General features: G+C 36.0%; 2 protein-coding genes across 2 annotated transcripts; both read right to left on the bottom strand.

Annotated features, from left to right (window-relative positions):
• Positions 1-431: 431 nt before the first annotated feature.
• LOC122300236 (phloretin 4'-O-glucosyltransferase-like) lies at positions 432-2,049 on the bottom strand. Its single transcript, XM_043110740.1, has one exon. The coding sequence runs from the start codon at positions 1,903-1,905 to the stop codon at positions 508-510; it is 1,398 nt and encodes a 465-aa protein (XP_042966674.1). The 5' UTR covers positions 1,906-2,049; the 3' UTR covers positions 432-507.
• Positions 2,050-19,179: 17,130 nt separating this feature from the next.
• Positions 19,180-21,039, bottom strand: LOC122300235 (xyloglucan endotransglucosylase/hydrolase 2-like). Its single transcript, XM_043110739.1, has 3 exons — positions 20,540-21,039; positions 19,872-20,065; positions 19,180-19,699 (listed from the first exon to the last, which is right to left on the bottom strand). The coding sequence occupies exons 1-3, from the start codon at positions 20,804-20,806 to the stop codon at positions 19,324-19,326; spliced, it is 837 nt and encodes a 278-aa protein (XP_042966673.1). The 5' UTR covers positions 20,807-21,039; the 3' UTR covers positions 19,180-19,323.
• Positions 21,040-23,937: the final 2,898 nt, after the last annotated feature.

Genomic DNA, 23,937 nt, shown 5'->3' with positions numbered 1-23,937 from the left:
TTAGGGCAGGCTAACCTATGACCAATGATGGGCTCTCGCGATCTACCTACGATGATGGTACCTAAAATACCGGCCCACAAGTGAGGGGGCGTATTGAGGAGTCCCACATGACTTAAGAACAAACTCATCCTGGACTTTATAAGAAGTTACCATACTCTTCTTATTAGGCCTTTTAAATGGAGAAATTGGTGTTTCTACAACTAGCAATGCTATTTTTCATATTAAATTGCGTCTTCTTTACTTATACATGTTAATATTATTATTTTAATTAGTTTTATATGTTAATCAATTTAAATGTCTAGCCACGCAAAATATATATACCACATCAAAAAGTGACTGGGATTAAAAATTAAAATATAAAATAATATTGCTCATCCACCAAGTCATCCTCAAAGGAAAGAGAGAATGGAAAAAAAAAAAAAAACATTAGATTAATCCAAAACAAACTAGCCCTTAATTATATATAAAATGTACGTTTTCATCAGCAAAGATATATAGGTACCATTTTTAACAACCTTCCGGTCCTTCCCCAATCTCATCCACAAAAGCTTTAAGATTGTTGAACGAAGTACCACCTTCCATGGCAGCCTCCCTAGCCAAATCCTTCCATTTCTTAGCATTCCTTCTCATTTCTTCCCCTCTCTCTCCACTTCCAAGAACCAATTCCAAGCACCTCTTGATCTCATCACCTTCAACAATCCCATCCTTATTTGTTGTCACCCTCAAGCCTATTTTCCACACGTCTTGAACCAGCTTTGCGTTTGTCCCCTGATCTGTCCATTGGGGAAACGCCACCAATGGCACCCCAGAAACCAAACTCTCCAAAGTCGAATTCCACCCGCAATGTGTCACAAAGCATGACACTGAAGGATGTGATAGAACCTCCACTTGAGAACACCATTGCACAAACTTTCCCTTTTGTTCCAATTCCTCCCTGCAACTCAACCTATTTTCTTCCTTCTCTTCTCCATTTTCATTAGCTCTTATGACCCACAAGAAGGGACAGCCGTAATCCAACAATCCACGTGCGATTTCCTCCATCTGTTGTTTTGCTAAAACCGACAAGCTTCCAAACGACACGTATATAACCGATGAACTGGGCTTAGAGTTCAGCCATTCTATGTAATCCATGGAACCTTGGAAAAGATCTCCGCCGAAAGCCGTGTCGGATGGATCTTTTCCGTCCAAAAAAGCAGATGGAACTAGCGGTCCAATCCCAGTAAAACTAAACCTCTCGATCGCTCGCAACGCCTCGGGTTCTAATGCATCAAAGGTATTGACTAGTACTCTGGGGTTTCTTTCTTTTCCGAGTTCTTCAAAATGCTCTTGAAATAGTGGAAGTGAAAAAGTGTGCGTATTTGAAGCAGCCATAAAAGAGGGAAGGTCACGACTAGTGAGCGACGGTAACCCCGGTAATTCTATCGAAAATGAAGAATCGGGGATGTTCCTGATGACATCTCCATAGCCGTTGAAGTAGTAGTAATATATGTCCAAAACGGTGGCAGGTTGAATCCAAAGAAGCGCCGACGGGAGGTGAAGTTCACGGGCCACGTCGCACGCCCAAGGGAGGAGAATAGAATACACCAAGCACGTAAAGGTTCGGCCCTCGTTTGCGCTGGACACGACAAGATCAGTGAGAGTTTGGGAGCCCCGGCGCTTGAGCTGAGACATGTAGTCCACAATATCGTCGCCGGGCTTGAAACCACCATCGTCGTAGCCGTCAGAGAAGGTGGCGAAAGATAAGCCGTCAGGAGTAGGGCTTTTATTCATGCGACGGTGGGCGGCGACGGTGGTGGCGAAGGTAACATGGGCGCCCAAGCGAATGAGGCGCTTGCCGAACTGGAGGGCAGGATTGATATGGCCTTGCGCGGGGAAAATTACGAGGAGGAAGTGGCGATTCGCCATGATTGGTAATGGAGGAGCTAGCGTACGTGCTGAAGTAGTAGTTATTCCGAAAGTGTTGTCTTTGGAATTTAAGTAGAAGATTGGGTTCGGACCGATGGATGACGTTTGTAGTGACGTTTTGGTGAAGGACTTGTGATTTGCAATTTGATGTCTGTGGAAAAGAAGAGTGTAGGGTCATTCACGGTCTCCTACTAAAAACACAAAAGGACCAATTTTTTCCTCTGTTTTATGAATTACCCGCTGATCAGATTCGCAACATCAGGACATGCATGCACCAATAATTAATTGGTTATATGCATGTATGTTTACCTACTAATGTATAAAATTAATATTTATTTAAATTGGTGATATGGTTTGTATGCACAAATTAAACGTGTAAGCGTGCTTGAGATGATTTATCCAGTACTAGTTCCAAAAATCCAATCAACTTCTCGACAATATTTACTAGTCACCCACGGAAGTTACTTGATCAATTAACAAGCTTGTATTTAGGAAAGTGACAGTGGGTTTATGCCATGCTACTGCTACTTTATCTTGGATGTGAATAAACATTGCCCTGCGGAAAAGCAAATGAAATGATATCGCGGCATGACTTCTCGCCGCAATAGCCCATATCGACTGTAGTTATATATATTGTCTTAAACGTGGATGTTTATGATCACCCATGCAGCAAGTAAATCTGCAAACAATGATATTGGTTAAAGCTTAATTTGGTAATGCCCCAATCCATTGGCCGAGTACGTAGATGCATGCATAATGTGGAACGGCATGTGGGCACGTTTCTAATATTTTTTTAAAAGTAATGTAGATGAGCAAGAGTATTCAATGGTGGAATGCATAGTTACGTGGATGCCCTGCATTCCATTTAACTTCACGAGTGGTGCCTGTGCATCACAAAAATTGTCGGTGACTAGCCAAAAATGTGGACTAGAACGCCAAGAATATTCCTTTTGCAAGGTGTGTCTTGATATTGAATAAAGTATAAATGGTGAAAAAACGCTGAAAATATTTATAAAAAAAAAAAATAGCTTGAAAATTGACTAAATTATATATATAGTATGGCTGTTGGAGTATTGGCCTCCCACCTGATAAAGCATTAGCATTGGAGGAGTTAATAATCATTAACAGTATCAAAGCCAATCATTAAATAAAAGTGTGAGATTAATTTGAACTCTCGTTTGAAAAAGATCCGATAAAGACGTAGAAAATTTAAATAGACAGGTGGATTGATCATCATCACTTGATGCTCTGTGGTTTATAGTAGCTAGTAGGAGCTCCAATTGATCCTTTTGGTGGCCGGCAACAAATAGCCAAACCATAGGCAGAGAGATATAAGCAGTGACTTAGGCTGTGTTTTGCAAGTGGAGTGATCATCTCATGTAGTAATATTTTATTATTATTTAATATTTTATCATTATTTTTTTATCTATTTAATTTTCATTATTTTTTATTATTATTTAATATTATTTCATATTTTATCATTGATTTTTTAATATTTTTTTTATTATAATTTACTCACTATCTCCCTAAACCACACGGCACACAGATAATGACGAATCATAGATAGAGCTCGTGTCATATATATGTCTATTACTGATGTCCCTTTATACTACATTCTTGTCATGTCCCTTTATACATCATGATTCGTAATCCATAAAGTTACTGCTTATGATTCTTTATGTGAACTTTCTCTCAACCATCTGCTTCGTGTGACTTTATTTTTAATGTATATTTTGGTTGACATTCGCGTTATGCGAGTAGGTTAATTAATATCTAAGCAAAGAAAATATAAACATAATCTTCTTTTTTTTTTTTAAATAATTTATACAATATGTTATATAAATAAGAGATATTTTATAAAAATACTCTCATTACTGCAAAAAGATTGTATAAAATATATCGTACTTGTATCGTGATTACTGCAAATGAGAAAAAAATCAATCGGATGTGAGATGTGGCATTATTTTACTCAGTGCAGACAGATCAATAGAGTTTTTGAAAATGATTTAATTAACAAACGTTATAAATTCTTAGAGTTTATAACATTAAAAATTTGCACATAAACAAAAAATGCTAACGTCCTAAACTTAAAAGAAGGATAAAGTTTGTTTGTCCCCTGGGCTTGACCCCCTACTTGACCACTAGTCAAAATTTTTTTATTTTTATTTTGTGATTAAAAAAATAATTTTAAATGTATTGATGTATTTTTTTATTTTTTTAAATATTTAAAATTATTAAAAAATGTGAAAAGAAAAAATTTAAAAAAAAAATAAACTGGTGGTACAGTGACCACACTCTTAAAAGAATAAGATATTTTGTAATTCTTTTTATAAGAGGTAACTTCTTTATTAACAAAGCCCCACTTTTAGCAGAGAAATACCATTACAAAATCATCATCACATCAAAAACAGTCCCATAATAACAAAAAAACCACTACCCAATAAAAACTTACAAACTCAGATAAGGCAATCCCAAATAATCCAATCGCATCATGCCTCTCATCTCCCTTGGTAAATCATATATGCCATCCCAAGAATTTGAAGTGCCATCCGGACCCATACAAGCCAGAAAATCAGCCGGACTATTACCTTGGCGATAAACATGTTGCACTCGATAATTAATCTGATGAAGAACTTCCATTATTTCTTCCCAATAATCTTCCAAATACCACATATTGCACCGAGTTCCCTTAATCTAGTTAACAACAATCAATGAATCCAATTCCAAAATCACATGAGAAATACCCAGCCTTTTCGAATGTCGAATACCATACATTAAGCCCAATATCACTTCTGCAAAAATACTAGTACCAGATCCCACATGTACAGCGTAGGCAGAGATCAATTTACCTTCACGAGTCCTCAAGACTACACCTGGATTCCTGTGGCCACACCCCATCAGAATTTAATTTGATCCAATTAATTTCTGGCTTCTTCCAAGACACCAACTGCAGCAACGTGCTCTTTGGCAATTTAATAGCAATTAATCTTCAACTCAGTTAAAATGCTTGCATTGCATGAAGATAAACGCCTACCTGTAGATAATTTCTCCCCAACTCGAGATGCCCAATACACAAATTTCTCCAAACTAAAACAACATTTTCTACTATACCTCCATACGAGCTTTAAATCTCCTTAACTAGAGAGACCAGGTAATAATTCCGAGAAATAAATAAATCAACTGACCAGTTTGAGTAGATCTAGATGCTTTCCGGTACCAAATTTCTACCGTCTCTTTCCAGCTTCTCTCTTCGCTATATAACAACCCCACAAGCGAAAAACATCTTCTCCATATTGCTTTAATTAGCAATCCCCCCTTCAGCTAGCACATGTTCCAGCGTCTCATAGCTTTTATTTACACAACAATCACAATTTGAAGCTAGAGAAATTCCAACAGATCTTATCTTTTCATTTACACTCAGGCCATTCAACAGAGCTTTCCGCATTGTCATCGACATGTTCCTTGGTAAGCAAGAGTCCCACACCCAATCCGACCAAACTTTTTATTAAATCAACATCCCAACCAAAATTTAATTTACAACCTTTTATTACCAAATTGGGAGCCTCACTTATTGGCTGCAACTGCACTAAAATCCCCTCGTCAAGCCACCTATCATGCCAAAAAGACACATTTCCTTCTTTGACTTTCCATTTCGACAGCCGAAATACACCCGGCAAACAATGAATAATCGATCTCCAAAACCAAGATCCCTTATTACAATCAACCAAAGAAACATGTTTATTTTGAATATACTTTACACAAAAGAATTTAGATCACAAAGAATTATCTACAAGAATTTTCTACGCAAATTTCATATGCAAGGAATTTTGGATATCTTGAAAATTCCACAAACCCACCCTTCCTTCACCTACCGGCTAACATAAAAATTGCCATGCCAACTAGTGTCTTTTTGGTTTTCTTTCTGCTATCCCCCAGAAAAAATTACTAAAATATCGATTTAACATCTTCAAAACCAATAAAGGCATATGAACAACCGACATGAGATGAATTGATACGATAAGAAGAGCATGTTTCATAAACAAAAGTTGAGCCCCATTGGATAAGAACCCATTTTTCCATCCCTCCAATCTTTTTTTTTTTTTTTTTTTAAATTTAACCAATCAAATCATCTAAATGTATAGCCTTTAACCTGCTAGAAATAATTAGAACACCAAAGTACTTAAATGGCAAAATACCTTTCACAAAACCCATCATCCGCAACAAACTTTGACGTCGAGTTGGGGACATATAACTAGCAAAAGTAATAGACGATTTCTCTTTACTCACAGAATATCCGGACCACATTTCATACTTTTTTAAAATATCAGCAATGGCCTTGAGGGAGGACTTAGCACCACTGGAAAAAATGACAATGACATCCCCATATAGCAAATAAGAAATAAGTAGAGCGTTCCGAGGATATCCATGTTCATAATAGAAGAAAGATCAGGTAAACGAGAAACCTGTTTGTGCTCCAAAAACTGTTCAAAACAAAGCACCATCCCATCATGTACCTCTTCCAGAGACGATAACATCGTTCCATCATGAAGTCGCAACTCATGCACCACCACGAAAGACTTAGAAACATGGGCTCGAAAGAAATAAGCTACTGCCTCGCCCTAATCCAACTAGCTTGGTTTCGCCTGTTGTCTCAGCCTCATAATTTCACGTTCCATCGAAGTCTGAAGGTCCAATTTTGTACACAAGAAATCCTGTTCATCTTCCAAATAACCTTTCTACAATTTCTCTTCTAATACTGAAAGTTTATCTTTCAAACGTTTAATATTCACTTCCGTCCTACAGAAAACCTCTTTATTCCACCTTCTTAATGCCATTTCAGTATTTTTTTTAAATTTTCAGACCAGCCTCCACATACCAAAATCCTCGGCCTTAACCATCCAAGCCCTTGCCACACAATCATGGAAAGACTCATGTGTTGCCCACATTTGCTGGAATTTTACAAAGGAACACCATTACGCCGATCATCCTCTTCAAATGAAACAACCATTGGAGAATGATTCGACGTTAGTCTATCCAAGTACCTCATATGAGCAGAAGGAAACTTTGCCAAAGAAACCGAATTCATCAACACTCGATCAAGTCTCGACCAGCTCCTAGATCCTCCTTCATGTCCATTACACCAAGAAAATTGATTACCAGAAAAATTCATCTCTAATAACCCAGTCCCATCAATGAAATCATTAAACTCTTCCATTGCCAACATAGATATGGGTCTACCTCCAAATCTCCTCTAATAATATTGAAATCCCCCATGACAAACCACGGTACCCCACTAGGACTACTAGCACGCAAATCCACCCACAACTCCCTTCGGTCATACTGAGAACACTTGGCATACACAAATGAATAACAAATACTCATATCATTCTCTTGCACAAGAACTGTAATAAAATGGTTAGAAGCAGCCACAAAAGCCATAACTTGCCTACTTTGCATTAGACAAACAACCCTCAAACTGAAAATCATTCCAAACTTTCTAATTTTTCAATAGGTAAAAACGGCTCCACTAAAACCAAAGTACTATTTTTGTTCTTTCTACATAATTTTTTCAATCTTTTTTTGGAAGTACCCAGCCCCCTAATATTCCAATAAATTATTGGATGCATCATAAATTCAATCAAGGGGGCTTGCTTTTTGCCCTGGTAGTTCTAGTAGAAATACTTTCAGATTTCCTCTTCAAACCATCCACATCCAAGGCATAATCTTTTTTTTTTTTTTACTCAATTTTGGTACATATGCCTCTCTCCCAGAGTCAGATTTAGAATCCATTGCACACTTATCATCTTGTGGCATCTCATTTTCATCACTATCTTCTTCCTCCCCAACCTCATCACCACACACAAAAGGAACCATTACCAGCTCTTCAATAACCTTTCCCTTCCCTGTAATTGCCATTTTATTAAATTGGGTTCCTGACAACCCCTCCCCATTTTGCTCCATCTCAATACCAATATCAACCTCAATTTATAAGGTAAAATGTGAAGAGAAAGAGAAACATGTTGAAGATAGTGTTTGCATGGTGTTGACAAAAGTACTTGGTCACTGTGAGGGTGCATGCTTGAGCCTCCTATATATATGAATGTTACAAGGTACAAAGTAATACAAATTGTATTGACCGTTGGAATGAGAACTATACAAGGTAAGGCTAATAATATCAAGATGAAATTAACTAATTAAAGAGGTAGTCGTTGCATATTTGGTCAGTTCCAATATATGATATTAAGCAATCTTCAAACGAATCTCCCATTGATGTGTGTCCATGATATAGCATAGCCGTTGGTGTTTGAATTGTGTTCATATGCCCTCTTCAAACTAGCTAGCAAAGGAAAAATTTTGGTTGAAGATAAAAATTACAGGTGGTCGAGCGGTTTGGTGAAAAAAGACAATGGATTGTTCCTCATCTTTCTTTGTACTCAATCGCATCAGTTGTTTGTCTCTTTACATTGGCGGGGCCCTCACAGTGGGGGTTGCAAAGGTGGGATCCTAAAAGTAAATTGAGTCATAAATTCTGTCATTCATTGAAAGAACATTCTATGATTGAGTGCAGCCTCGTCCTCCTGTTGTGCCTTCTCGTTGTCCTTCCATTCTAAAATAATAACTAATTTGTTATAAAACTCATGAGAGTTAAGTATAGGATTTACATGGTAACTATGCCTCCAGACGACCATTTGGTAAAATAAATAAAGACATATTAATGTAAACCCTATCCAGGAATTATGATTTGATAACATATAAACCATCACGGCACATATTTTTATTTTACTGAGAATTTTAATAAATAATTAGACTAATAATATTCCAATAATGTTTTCTTAAAACTAATAATATGACTTATCATTTTTGTCTCATCTGAATCCCTTCCATTTTCCCCTCGAGGTGCTCACCCAATATATGAGCACTTCACTTTAGTGAGGCGAGTTCTTGTACCCATGATGCTCATCTGATATCAAGCACTATGTTGTGTTACTGCTCGCATATCGTACGAGCTTTTTCTAATAGTATTCTCACCGATGGCGAGCACCATTATCCATTTCATTATTCACTGAGATGGCAAGAACTATGACACCTTATATAACTTGTCGAGCTGCAAATTTTGTTACTTCTTTCATTGCTCACCAAGATGGCAAGCACTATTATTCTTTGCATTGCAACTGAACCTCGTATTGCTTGTGTTGAGGCGAGCACATAACTTATGGTAATGCTCACCTATTGTACGCTCCCTATCTCTCACCAAGATGGTGAGCACCATGATTCACTACTTCTCCAAATTGGCAAGCAATATCCTTCTTGCATTGTTTGCCAAGTGGTAAACAATTTCATTACATAATACTCACTTGGCAGCGAGCATTTTACACTAGTCACTAATGGAAGTGAATACATCATAATAAACTACGAGCATGAACCATATATCAAAAAGTAGATTGTCTTTGAGTGACTAAGAAAAGGTACAGTGTTTTCTTGTGCATAAAAGGATTACATAACAAAATTTTCTATCCCAAGTAGCCGTGAGAGTATTACTACATTTTCTAGGGATAAACCACACTCAAATCCCATTCTTCAAGGGATAGGTCTTCCATGGAAAAATGTGGGTAATAATTCTGTAGTGAAGGGGCAAAGATTACTATAGAAAAGGCGGCTAAGGGCAGGTATAACTCCATTATTAGAAGATTGGAAGGAAACTAAGGGTTTACCCACACGTCTTACCATTGGCCATTTAATATTCTGGGACAGGTGGCTAACTAAGAGTAAATTCTCATTCCTCTATCTAGTAACTGTATATGGTTATCTACGATGATGGTAGCTGTTGTTCTTATAAAATTTTCAGTGGTCGTCCAGCTATATAATTTCATTTAAAGAAAATAATGAAAGGAATAGGTGAGTTCAACTACTAGATAAGTGAAATCAATGTTGGTCATGTGAACAAATGAGCAGAGTATCCTAAACAGTTTATAATGAGCAATCATTAAGCAATAATGGACAAATAGGTATTTAATTTAATCCAAATGAAGTTTTACCAAAGATTGTAGCAATTATTAATGCATGATTGAAAATAATTGAGCCGTATCAGATGAAGAGTAAATCAAATAATCCAACATTTATCAACAGACTTATTCTTTTATCTTTATCTTGTCTTATCTCAAGTTTACACACTAAGGATTATTCACTGTTCATTGTATCCTATAACCTGCACACATGGTTTACTACCCAAGTGGTTTGTGTGCTTAATTTACCCCCCTTCACTCATAAGGTTGTCCTCACATAGGACTCACACTACAACATATTTGACATTTTATGTCAATTTAGAATTTGTAACAGCCACAAAACCGTCAACAAAGATATTATTTCATGACAGTTTTGTTTAACCATCACTAAAGTTAGAATATTATTGGAAAAACATTTGCGCATATACAAATTACATTCGAACTACTCATAACTACGTCATTGTTTTAGAGTTCAATACATCCAAACGTATCTCATTAAACATTCGAACATAGAACATAGGTTAGAACGTGTATATATATATACACATTTAAATAGTGTTGGAATATATTCGACTGTTAATGGATGTACGTGTGAATGTATGTTTTTATAATTATATGTTTATTGTTTTGTTGAATTATGTTTGAACGTAACAATCAACATGCTAAAGTATCTGCTCTATCGTGTGCACATATTTCTTCTTGCACAAAATATGCACTAATGTGGGAGTGTATGTGCTTAATATTTGAACGTGTGATCATGATTTGAGATTTTAAATTTAAACATCCAAACATGTTGTAAAACCAAAACAAGGAACATGCTATTGGAAGAAAAATAAATATTTAGAATATATAGAAGAACCAAATACATAAACATAAATATATAACTGATAATATTGTCCATAACAATAAAGAGCAAAACATTTTAAGGCATAAAAGTATATATACAAAAGCTCAAAATTAGGATGCACAAGTAAGTAGTTGTTGCTAGTAAAGTCATGAAACTCATCTGCCAACATATTAACCTTATCATTTAGGAACTTTGGCCAAGTGAGGATACTTATCCTTTAATGGTTTGAGGAGAGGCCCGATATGTGCATCAAAGCGTCCATCAATTTGTGTTGTAATCTTCATTCAGATGAGAACTACACAAGGTAAGGCTAATAACATCAAGATGCTATTAACTAATTAAAGCGCTAGCCATTGCTTAATTGGTGGGTTCCAATATATGATATTAAACAATTCAAACGAATCTCCCATTGATGTGTTTCCATGATATAGCATAGCTGTTGGTGTTTGAATTGTGTTCATATGCCCCCTTCAAACTAGCTAGCCAAGGAAGAAATTTGATTGAAGTGAGTAAAATTACAGGTTGTTGCGTAGTTTGGTGAAAAAAGACAAGAAGTTGGAGAGGCCAAAAGTGGCGAGTCTAAAGATGTCCAAGATCAACACTTGTTAAGGTAATTAATAATAGTCAATCTCAATGTTTTTGTTGTGAGCGTGATCCCTATTAACTTTCAAATAGTACACCGTATTTAAAGAGTAGTTGTATATAGTTTGTGATTACATGCACATTTTCCACCCTCTCACCAAAATTGAGGGTAAATACTCGTGCCAATGTCATGTTTCTTGATTTGCCTCCGCGTATAGGTCGTGTCAAAGTTGAAAGCCTTCCTTGTTGAGTAGTTCCAATAATAAGGTGTTGTGTCATGTTTTTGGACATTCCCTAAAGATGTGCTCTGGCTTGTGACACACATAGCAAATAGGTTCGGCATTCCAACAATCTTCAGTGTGGGCTTATTACATTTGGGGTAATTGAGCCTTCTATTTTCTAAATACGTGGATAGTATCTATCAATGAATTCTTGTTTGAATGATGACAATAAAATGTATCACTCTGCCACAATACATACCAACCGCTCCCTTCTAAAGATCCACCACCTCTTTGCGTCTCCCAAGAGTTTGAACGTGGCAAATTTAGTCTTTTGTGCGTCTATGTAGTTTAGGACAATGAATATTTTTATTCAATGTTAAAGATCCAATTTTCATTAAATATCAGTCCTTCATTCCCATTAAAAATTGGTGGTTGTAAGCGGCAAAATTGATCGATAGTGGGGCCTTCCACTTGGCGGTGGGTGTGGCACCCTGTCCCCCATGTAAAGGTCGTGGTGAGGTTCCATGGTACCAATGGTGCTGACCAAGCAGTCAACACCCATGATATAATCAGGTTAGGCATGTCTCGTCTAGATCAAAGTGCACATATGGGTTACAAGTATAGTTCGCATAAAAAAAGATAGAGGTTTAGTCGTAAACTAGACCTTGTAGTACCATAATTCTAAGACACATTTCAAAAATCATTACTGTCATTCTTCATAAAATCAATAGAGTTACATACAACCAAAATGGCATGTTCATTGCCTAATAGTCGACAGACCGGATATAATTGGTCGCCCCTTTTCTAGAAAGGTTAAGTACAACTCAAAATAATGCATGGCTCCTACGATAGAGACAATCCTCCGTCTTTAGGTTTTGGGCATGGTCAGATCTTCCTCCTCAGGCACCACTCATACTTCTAACTCTGCATCATAGTCTATGGTTTTGAGTGTGAAACCATAGGTAGGTTAGGAAACCATGACAAAAATTGCTGATGAGAGATAATACTCATGAAAGTGCCATGAACAATTCTTGTAAATATTGAAGGAACACATGCATGTATACCTTGTAAAGGAATCACCCTCAAGGGCATAAACACTTGGTTCCATAAAACATGGCACGAAATCACCCTTTGAGAAATTACCATCTTACTCATTGTACTTTAAAGCATTGAGTAATATTTAGGTGAGGAATCACCAATCCCTCAAGTAGGTCAAATCAATAGAAATCATAACGGTTTCACTAGTACAACTACTAACAAAAAGAGGTTTATCAATAGATATTTTTCAAACAGACATACGTCACTCCACTGCTCGACATCAGGGAAATCACTTATACCCAATCGACATAGTGCAAGCTAAGTTGCTTGTACCCCCAACACAGGTCGACTCTCACACGGAGATAATATATTGCACTAGGGAACGTCTACCTGGCCTACCAACTCAAAACACCAACACGTGATACTCGGGGGGATTCTACATCCCAACTATCAGGTGAGGCCAACATGATACCATCCCACCCTAATCATTCACAAGGAATCCCTCTACTTGTTTGAAGGTCGTACTGACATCTTGCAGGAATGATCCTAGAAACTCCATCTCATCCCATGATTATAGACTCACGGTAATCATTACTCACTTAGAGATATAAATATTCACACCAGGGTCAGGAATTAGTTAAAAGAAATCAGCAAACACATTCTTTTTTTTTTTTTTTTGGGAAACAAACTTCATATTAATAAAAGGAACATTACAAAGAATGTGTATCAACGCATATAGCTTGGAAAAAATGAGAAGGAACACCATCCCACCACATCTCTAAATGTTCCACATTCCAAACATATCTAGCTAGTCTATGAGTAATCTCATTACTAAGGCGATTTATGTGTTGAGCAGTACAATTATGAAACATCTGCATTAATCTTCTAGTCTCCTACACTAACACTCGTTTAGCCACAAAAGAATCACTACTTTGTTTGATCTCAGATATCATCTCCAAACAATCATTTTCAAGGATAAGATTTTGTATTCCCATATTTGTACAGATTTGTAATCCTCTAAACATGGATAGGATTTCGATGGTCAAAAGATCAAGGACTTCATCTTCCTTCTTACTAGCTGCCAACACTACATTCCCGCTTAAGTCTCTGAGAATCATCCCTGCTCCAACCTTCTTTTGGTCATAGAATAAAGCACCATCTGCATTCAGTTTGTATGCATCAACTGGAGGTGGAAGCCATCGAAGATTTTTCTATTGTCCATGATTCTGATGCTGTCAGCTAAACTGGTATCTTCTTTAGTGAAAACATAAATTCAAACACATGGACAAGATCCATGCACTCTTTCTTGTGTAACATCTTATTTCTTATTAACCAAAGACCCCAAGCAATTAGTACAAAACTAGCAAAATCATCAACTGTGCCATTAATATAAATTTGTGGCTCACTTAGCACAATCAGTAAAATTTTATGGGGTAAGTTTCTCTCCTTTTTGTTTCTTATTTTTCTTCCTCGCTCATAGTCTCCATTCAACTTCTACCTCGCCAAATCACTCTCAGATTTCCTCACTTGGCACTCTCTTTCTTTCCTCGCCTTTCACTTTCACTTTTGCTCACCGGTTTCTTACTTTTTCACTCATGCTCTCTTTCTTTCTTCACCCGTTCTCTCATTTTACTTCCACTTTGGCCTTCACTCTTTCACATGCACATTTTCTCTCTTCATTGCAAGTTACTACTGGTCACCCCCCCTATATGTCTAGGTGGAATCTTGGCGCAATATATGTTATTTCCTCAAAACTTCATGTGCTTCTTTATCCACAATTGCATTCCTTGTGTTGATAACTATCTTCAATTTTTGAGCAAGTTCCTCAATATTCTTGATCAAGTTGATTTGGTTTCCTGGTGAGTATGCTCAATGCCTCTAAGCAATATGCTTAGTCGTCTCAAGCAAGTATGCTCAGACTCTTCCTGCACCTTAATGCTCGGTCTCTTGTCATCGTCCTAGCAAGCATGCTTTGGCCTTTTTTAAGACATTATGCTCGAAAAGTCACGAGCTCACGTTGAGACACCTTCCAACGTGGCCTTTTATAAAAATAAAAATAAAACACACCAAATTTTGTAGGAATTAAGAATTATAGAGTAAATGAATATATTATTACATACCTATATATATTATAAGTTTTAAAAATAATATTTAAGAAGAAGAACTAGATCTTAATTTATTAATTAAACCGTCAAGTATTGCACTTTTAGCTAGTTAAATGCTTGATCCCTAGTTAAATGCTTGAGGATCTAGGGTACATGTAAGTTAGATTTAAGTTAAATTGTTCTAGGTGAGGATATAATTGGTTTAAGTCCATAATTAGAAGGCCACGCTAGCATTATAAAGCAAAGTTCTAGATTTAAATTGATTACACACTTAAGTAAATTTTAATGAGACGACATGTTTATATGTATATGCACCCATTGACATACTTGTGATTAAATTGCATAAGGTATTTATTTATATAAAGGCTTAAGGTAAGTAACTATAATCATTCCCTTCTTATTATTTTGTTGTGAAAAAAATGTAATTTTTCAAAATTATACTATACATATGTATTTTAAGGAATATAAATATGTGTGTGTGTGTGTGTGTGTGTAAGCATAGCTGCTTTTATGAGGCCTATTATTATTATTATGAATGCATGAATGTTTCGGGTTTTCTATATATGTTATAGATGTATGCATTTACGTAATATATCATTGTATTAAAGAAAATGAAAGGAAAGGAAGTGAATATTTATGAATGAATGAATGCAAACATGTTTAAAATGCTAACAAGGCCATGAGGATATGGTGCCATAGAGGGGTGGATTGCAACGCTGGTTTGACTCACTTGCAGACACCTAATAATAACTATCATTAGGAGGCTAGGTTCTTTTTTGCTAACAACAGGTTGAACCACGTCCATAAGGTTCTAACCCTAATACACAAGGGTTAATAGTGTGCACCAGTCATGAGGATGAGAGGAAATAATGAAAATTATTTTTCACTACCTTTGTGCCAACAATCTAGGACATAGTGTGAGGACTACACCGAAGCAAGTGAAGAGATAGAGCCCTTCTCGCAAGCAAAGTACTATGGAAGATGAGGTAGCAATCAGGCAAAGTGCAGCTAGTCCAAAGGATAGGATGAGCTACACTATGTAGAAAGTCTGGCAGAGACTGTTTAGCACCAGAAAACCAAGGAAGGTTCATTCGACAATAGGTGAAAAAAGAGCAACTGGGCTAACAACGTGTGGCCAAACAATGAGCAAGGTGAGTAACACGTTGTAGAAAGTCTGGCTGACACATGTAAGAGCCGGGTGATGAAGGACTTTTCACCCTATGCTAGGCAAGAAATCACTATACTAATCATACGAATGAGAGAATGAAGAGCTAAAGAAGTTAGTAGTTATGGAAAAGGATGGCTCGTAGTACAAAGGCGAGGAACGGTCAAGGACAAGAATGATATGGATGAAAGGACTCTTGGGGATAATGTGGAAATATCAAGGCCCATACTCCACCTGAAAGGTCACATCTGGAGTGAGTCTGTAGAAAAGATATTACAACTTTACAGACCATATCTTCTGAACTCAAAGGTATGATTCAATGCCATGTGAGAGACCCTTATTTGGAGAAAGACTATGGATTAGACTAAAGGCAAGCTGTAGGAACGTGCATACCTTGTCCCATTAGTCTGTCTCTGTCATCCTGCATACGGATGTCTGAGATAAAATGGCTCCTATTCAAACATAGCTGGAGTCAACATAACGTTAGGACACCTAACGATCCCTCCTATAAAAGACACTAGACAAGGAAAGAAATCTCACTTTTGAGATCATAAAGTGATTGATCTTCTTTGGAGTCGGAGACTTCAAAGAAAGCCAATAACTGCGAAGGAAGCGATAGGAGGAGCAACACCGGTGCCACCATAATATTTTAAATATTGTTAACTTAGGTTAGTTTCCAAGACCACTGGGAATATGGGGTGAATGTTGGTGGGTATGATTGAAAGAATAGAATTTGCATATTATGTATCTCTTTTCCCCTTTTCTACATGAAAAGAAATATAAATCTTCTTCACTATATTTATGGATTATTTTACATTGCATTTTTGAGATGATGAGTTTGAATGATGTGGATTGATGATAAGTGTGAGTTCTAGGTGCATGTGTCTTACCGTGTGTTGATCATCATGGATAGATAAAGTGATTCCCCCCCTCCATTCCTACGACACATTGCCACGAGTTTCATATTGGTAGAGAGAGTCCCCGTGATGATTAGAGTGGAATGTTTTGGCATTGGCCTCACTTGATAGACGAGTAAAGAGATTCTTCAGGCGTATCATTGTTATCTTCGAGTCAGTTGATTGGGTAGAGTGATTCCATGGTTGATCATATGTGTTGTCTTTGGGTGCATGGAAAAAGTTGAGTGATTCCTCGTGTTAGATGATTTGAAACTAGTGAATCAACATGCGCGTTGATTGGATAGAGAAAGAGTCCCCGCTAGCGCTAGGGGTGTAACCGATCCGATTTAGTCCAGTTTTGGACATATTTTCAAACCAAATCAGTATACATCAATTTTTGATAATTGAAGAACCGATACCAAACCGATTATCACTAAACTGTAACTTTCGATTTTCTCGATTTTGGTTCGGTTCGATCTAGTTTTACCAATTTTTTCGATGTAATTTTAATGACGAGAACCTCACAAAGTTTTCTAAAACAGAGAAAGATACTAGTATAATATTGAATTTAACTATAGTCTATATAAGTTAGACTATACTCCTTTTATATGAGTACATATGATCAAATGAGTAGAAATGTATATATCAGAAACAATATATATTGTAATTCAATATGCCATAAAATGTATTTATTCTTGATGTGTGTGTGTGTGTGTCAAAAGTATGTTTATATTAATAACTTAATATTAATGTTCATGTTTAAGATTAATTTTATGTTATATTAATTTTGAAATTTTATGCTCTAAAATTAAAATTTATATACCACATCAAATGTTATAACTTATGCTAAGATTTATAAAATTATTATATCAAATATTATATTAGCTTTATTATTAGATTATTAGACATGAATAATAAGATTTTAAAATTCGATGTTATATTAATTAGCAATTTAGCATATAATATTTAATATAAAAAATTATATATAATATCAAAAACCATATAAAAATATTTTATATATAATATAAAAAATATAAAACCGAAATCGGGCCAGTTTTGCAAAATTGGAATAGGTACCGGACCAAACTGGTTTTACATTGGACTGAACACACTGGTTCTATCCGATTCACCGATTTTCCAATTTTTTTCAGCCCTAGTCTCTGCATTAAACGATGGAATGATTCCTTACTTGGTAATTATATGATGAGATATGACAAGTTTTTACTGGTTTTAATGAAAGAGTGGTTTCTCACCCCTGTGGTATCTACATATACTTGAGATTTGCTCAGAAGGTGATGCCTCGTCATACTTATATACTTGTGTTTTATTCAGAGGATAATTCCTGTCCATAATTATGAAGACATATGTTAGGGTGATTATTCACCATGCATGAATGTGTTCACAAATAATTCACATGAAATAGTGCATACATATTCACATGCATTGTCTCTCAAGTAGTATTGCCATAGTTGTTTAACTTACCTATTGTTTCATCAAAACTGTAGATTTTGGTGTAGACAGTCCGAGAGGAGATTCCCAAAGAGAAAGGACAGAACGCCCCCAAGTGTTAGAGACAAAGGCATGTCTCTACTATTAGTCATTTGTACTAGTGGGAATGTACAAATTACTCTAGCGATAAATTGTATTCAGTATGTCATACTTGGATGAGAGTGATGGGCAATTGATGTTGTATAATACTATTTGGGAAGTGACAATAATTTGTGGATATTATTATTATTAATAAATGGACCTTTTATCGGTTTAGACCTCTGCTACAATTAGCATTAGTCTTTGACTACGCCTTTACTTATTTCTCTGCAATATACACATATGTTTCATTTACACGTGCATTCCTTGTGAGAAGAAATTGCACGTCTATTCTCAACCTAAATCTGGAGTGTTACCGACCGGTCAGCATCCCTAGCATCACAAATCCTTGCCAAGCTCTTTACCAAGGAACGGGGTGCCACACGTAGTGTCAAAACTTGTTGTAGCAAGTGTTATTAATGTTTCAACATCCATGTGTGGATACTCTTCCTAAGTTGCCTCCTTACATATCTTCAACCTCTAGAGCATATTATGCTAACTTTAGCAAGGTCAATGGTGATTTCCATGCTCCTTGTCTCTACCATGACCACGATTGGGGCTGGATTTGCCATAACCCTTGCCTCTAACATGACCATGGTTATTGGGGCTAGCTTTGCCCCACTCATTGAGGGTAAGTTTTGACTCGTCTACTTGTTCTAATACATAGAATTATCATTCTTTTGAATCCTTTACTCATCCATCACATGATATCATTCAATGTCATCTCTTTTATTTTTTAGTACAGAATTTAAATGCTCATTAAATATTTTAAATTATGTGTCTGTCTCTCTTGGACTCTACGTAGCAAGAACTCTAAATAATCCAAGTCATTAACAAAGTTTCTTCACATATAAATGTTCAAAGAAATTTTCATACATCTTCAATTTACTGGATGGCTAACAAACAACTCACAAAACAAAATAAAATAAAATTTATTTGATTCTTAAATCTACTGGAAAGATAGATTCAAACTTTCAGAGAAATCTCCCGCGTCTGCACTCTGGAGGAAGACCCTGAGGGAAGCGTTTTAAATCAGTGCAATAGTTGTAGATCATGAAGTATCTCTGAACCCATCTCAGACGTCTTCGGCCATGGGCATCAAGCTCGTTGGCTAGCAACCCTGCATCAGATAGAGAAGTGGTGGGCTTGAAGGATGTAACCTTGAAGTTCCGGTAGTATGCTGTGAAAGGTGACTTGGACCAATCAGCTTTCACCAATCCACCTCTTGTGGCCCAGTCGTCAGCGTTCCAAAGACTAGAGTAAATCTTCATGGGTTGGCTCTTTGGGAATGGAACGCCAATCGACTCTGCATTCTTGAATACTCTTATAGGAATGTTATCAATCAAGAAGCTGGGATACAAAAATAAATAAATAAATAAAAATAACAAATAACAAAAAAAAAAATTGTGTTGGGAATTGTTTTAACTGCACTCGAAGTTATAACAAACAAAGAAAATTCAAGGATAACCAATGATCATAGAACTGTATCTAAGTTCACTTGGTTTGTTCTTGTTTCTCTTACATTATATGTTGGGCTTTCCAGATGATAGAATAAGTGTGAAAATTTCTTGTGGGGTCGAACCAGAGATAGAATTGCTGCTCCCTGTTTCCCTTGCCCTGAGTGAAGACGTTGGTGTGTACAATATAAGGGTCACCACTAACATTTCCCAAGAATTCGAAGTCGATTTCATCGTGAGTTGGCCCCTGTGAGGACAACTGCAATAGAAAAGAAGAGTAAAAGCATGTGAAATAAGAAAGGGCTGTGTTTGAATTTTTTAGCGTGTTTCTGGAAAGAATGACACGAAAATGACTTTAAAGCAAGTAATGCAAATAAAGGTGTCTGAATTTTTTAAGGTGTTTGAATTTTTTCTGATCTTCATTGTCTGCCTACATGGGGTGTAAAGGGGTGTAGGTGGAACCACGCCAATAAAACCATTGAGAGTGGAGAGAGCGAGCGAAGACGGACGTTGATTATGCACCCTCAACTTTCGCTTTTTACGAGGCACATGCATGAAAGATGTCTCAAGCAGGCAAGGCTTAATCATATATCATATTGCCTATTAGAAGCAAGAGGTTGTCGTTTGAATATATATTTATGTGTTTGCGTGTGCTTGCTGTGTGTTTGTGTGTGTGTATATATATATATATGTGGAAAGTGAGGAGAAAAAATGGACGAGTTTGAAGACATACATAGTATGCAGTGACAGTGCCAGCAGAGTTGCCGGCAACAAGTTTGAGCTGCATATCGATCCTTCCAAATAGGTATGCATTCTTAGACTGGAAGCCAGAGCCAGAGACTCTGTCTAGAGACAGAGACAGAAGCTGTCCTCCTTTGAATATTCTGGCACGGTTGCCTCCCCATGTTATATCAAAGTCTTGGTAGAAGTTACCAGCACAGGTTGCAACTAATAAACAACTGATAACTACACCAACCAATGCAAAACCAGAAAACCCCATTTTGAGAGAGAGAGAGAGAGAGAGAGAGAGAGAGAGAGAGAGAGAGAGAGCTTGTGATAGTTATAAGGGAAAGGTTTTAGGGACAACTATATATATATAGGAAGGATGAAATGGTTGTAGAGATGAGAAGAAAGGGAGATCAGCTAGGTTAAGGAAGGGTTAGGGACGGCGGGACGCGTGAGCATGCAATAACTGGAGGAGCCAAAGCTGGTGCCAGCTGAGCACACCATGAAAGCTGGAAGCTTTTGTTTGGGCATTGGTGTTTGGTTGATTATTTATTTATTTGTTTAGTTTTAAGAGAATGCTATGTGTTACAATCATGGTGCTCTGTACTCTGTAGGGCCCTCTTTGCTGTGATTTAAAATAGGTGGTGGATGACAACGAGTATGTTATGAGAGAACAAAGTTTACAAGTTTTGTTTGGGACCACGAATCATGAATTTGAATTTCCCCATCGAGAAGAATGCAATATTGTACTTGAATTTATTGCTAACTTGTGCCTTAATTTGTTATTTTAGAAAAGTGAGTACGTACTATAATCTACTATACAGATGTCTGCAAGCAAAAGGCCAAAAATCTTGTCACTTTCATTTTTGGTTCTTTGTTATGATCTTTATCATCTTCAATCATGCACATCGGTTAATCATGTAATATGTTTTGAGTTATTTTTTATTTAAATGATTGGTTCATAAAACCATTTGAGATATACCACCACAAAGTATTCAGCATTTAGAAACAGAACATCCAAGAACATTGAAACCAAAGGTTATAATTGGTTTCAATTCATGTACATGTAATAAGTATAAAATCACCACTTATTTTAAAAGTTTAAACTTATAGGAAAATAGATTCTGTTATTTATTTTATATTTTAACACTCTTTCTCACGTGTTAGCCAGACTCTCCTTCAATGAGTGGCCTAACACGTGAAATATTTAATTAAATAGGATAAAGTGTAAAATCAGAGTTCGAACTCACGACTTCTACTCTGATACCATATAAAATCACCACTTATTCTAAAAGTTTATACTGATAAGAATATGTAGATTTTATTATTTATTTTATATCTTAATAGTATGCATTGTTATATGTGAGATGAGACATTGCATCGTAAGATTGTAATAAGGGGATTTGTAATTAAGGGGAGTTTGTAATTAGGGTGAGAGTATCTTAATTTGTTTGAGAATAAGTAGCAAGTCAGCAATTTTTTTTTTCAAATTGAAGAAAAAAACAATCAAACATTAAGTAATTAAGGAATCTGCCTAAGTTCATGAACAAGCATGTTTGTTTATTTTCAATATAAATACAAAAAAGGCAAGAAACAGGTAGTTTTGATTAATTGAATATCTTAAATTGTTGTTGGGAGAATAAATATTTGGTCTGGACTGTGATTGCCAAACCGCTGGATGCCACTGACACTTGGTAACAGTAATATTTGATTAGCTATAGAGATCTAATATTAAATGGCTTTGATTCTTCACATGTTACAGAAGCCATCCAAAACGATAGTTTCCGTGATATTCTCTCTCTCATACTGTGCATGGAAGAAATGTACAAAAATAATATTATATATAGTCATAAAGTATGCAAATGTCGTACAGTTATTTTAAAAAAAATAGGATTTATTATTAAAAAATTAATTTTTTTCATGTAGATCTCATATTTATTTATTTTTTCAAAATGATTGTACGGTACTTACGTACTCACGATTACAACTATCATTTCTCTTAATAATAATAATAATAATAATAATAATAATAATGTTAAAGATTAAAAGGGTAAGAGGGGGCAGTCGGATGAGACTTTTTTAATTAGAAGTTCTTTAGATAGTGAGATGAGATGATATAGTTTAAGATAAAATTTGAAAGTTGAATAAAATATTGTTAAAATATTATTTTTTAAGAGTTTTGCTACGTACAAGCGAATTCACATACCGATCTGCATACCAGTACTGCTGCATTCATATTCAAAATTCAAATTGAAATAATTTTCATTAAAATTTGACTTTCTGACCAATCACGTTGGATAGGCGCACGTATTGGTGCGCAGATTTACTTATAACTATATTTTTTTTTGTAATAATGAGATGAAATGAGTTGAGAATATTTTTCAATGAAAACAACCTTTCGTAATTATAGTTAGAGGCGAAGCAAGTTTTGGAAGCTATATATAGTTTAACTTTTTTCAATATCACCATTAGCAAATAGCATTTTGTTTTAACGAAAGAACGAAAAAAATATTAATACTAAAGAAAAACTAAAATTTTCAAGATTAATAAGTAAAAATAGGTCATTTTAAAAACCAAATACCGTACACATTCTGAAGATAATAATAAACACTGGAAAATGTATGCACAAAATTTAGATAAAGCCATTTTCATCTACTAATTAACGAACTTTATGGTTTAAATGTGTTGAGAAACTTTAAAAAAAAAAAAAAATGCATCCTTTTCTCAAGAATTCCTTCAAATCAAAAGTGTTTTTTTTTTTTCTCTTTTGAAAATGGATAGAATTTGTATTCATAATATGCAAATCCTATCAGTCATTATAGAATTTTTTACTCAAAACTGAATTCAAAATCTATACAGTACCTTCCTCTATCCATACTTCATCTTCCAGACATGAAAAAGCTAACTATGCCAATTTATATGCCACGGTATTGGCCTCCCTACATGTAAAATAAACACTCCAACTTGGTCTTGCCATGAGCATGCTTCCGGTATCAAAAATCACATTTTCATAATCTATAGCTATATCTACTAGGCCTGCAACCTGATCTACCGAATGCATATTTTGGTCTGACCAGACCGATCCACAAAGCAAATTAGATGAAACTGATATGACCCGACCAAACATGTTGCGGGTCAGATCAATAAAAATTCTAGAACCGAACGCTCCTTTTCCCTTTTTTATTTTCTCCGCCCCACAACCCAATTTCGTCGTTTTCGCTACCAAAAGCTCAAAATTGAGTAGATGTTATTTTCAAATCCAGAGAAAATCGAGAGGGGAGTATTGGCGAGGAGACGGAATACGATCTTGGAGCAGCGATCATGGAGAGAGAGAGAGAGAGAGAGAGAGAGAGAGAGAGAGAGTTGTGTTTTCTCTTGCGGGAAGAAAGGCTAAAACGGTGGGGT

Source organism: Carya illinoinensis, chromosome 2, assembly GCF_018687715.1.
Source record: "Carya illinoinensis cultivar Pawnee chromosome 2, C.illinoinensisPawnee_v1, whole genome shotgun sequence".
Lineage (NCBI taxonomy): Eukaryota > Viridiplantae > Streptophyta > Magnoliopsida > Fagales > Juglandaceae > Carya > Carya illinoinensis.
The sequence above is the reverse complement of the archived record's forward strand: the minus strand, read 5'-3'. Positions and strand labels throughout refer to the sequence as shown.

What these genes read in the sequence shown, in the direction of transcription:
- LOC122300236 (XM_043110740.1), bottom strand. Translation starts at nt 1,905, where the DNA reads ATGGCGAATCGCCACTTCCTCCTCGTAATTTTCCCCGCGCAAGGCCAT.
- LOC122300235 (XM_043110739.1), bottom strand. Translation starts at nt 20,806, where the DNA reads ATGGGGTTTTCTGGTTTTGCATTGGTTGGTGTAGTTATCAGTTGTTTA. An exon ending in GCACTGTCACTGCATACTAT is followed by an intron (nt 20,066 to 20,539) that starts GTATGTCTTCAA and finishes TTTCTATTGCAG; the next exon opens with TTGTCCTCACAGGGGCCAAC. An exon ending in TGGAAAGCCCAACATATAAT is followed by an intron (nt 19,700 to 19,871) that starts GTAAGAGAAACA and finishes TTTGTATCCCAG; the next exon opens with CTTCTTGATTGATAACATTC.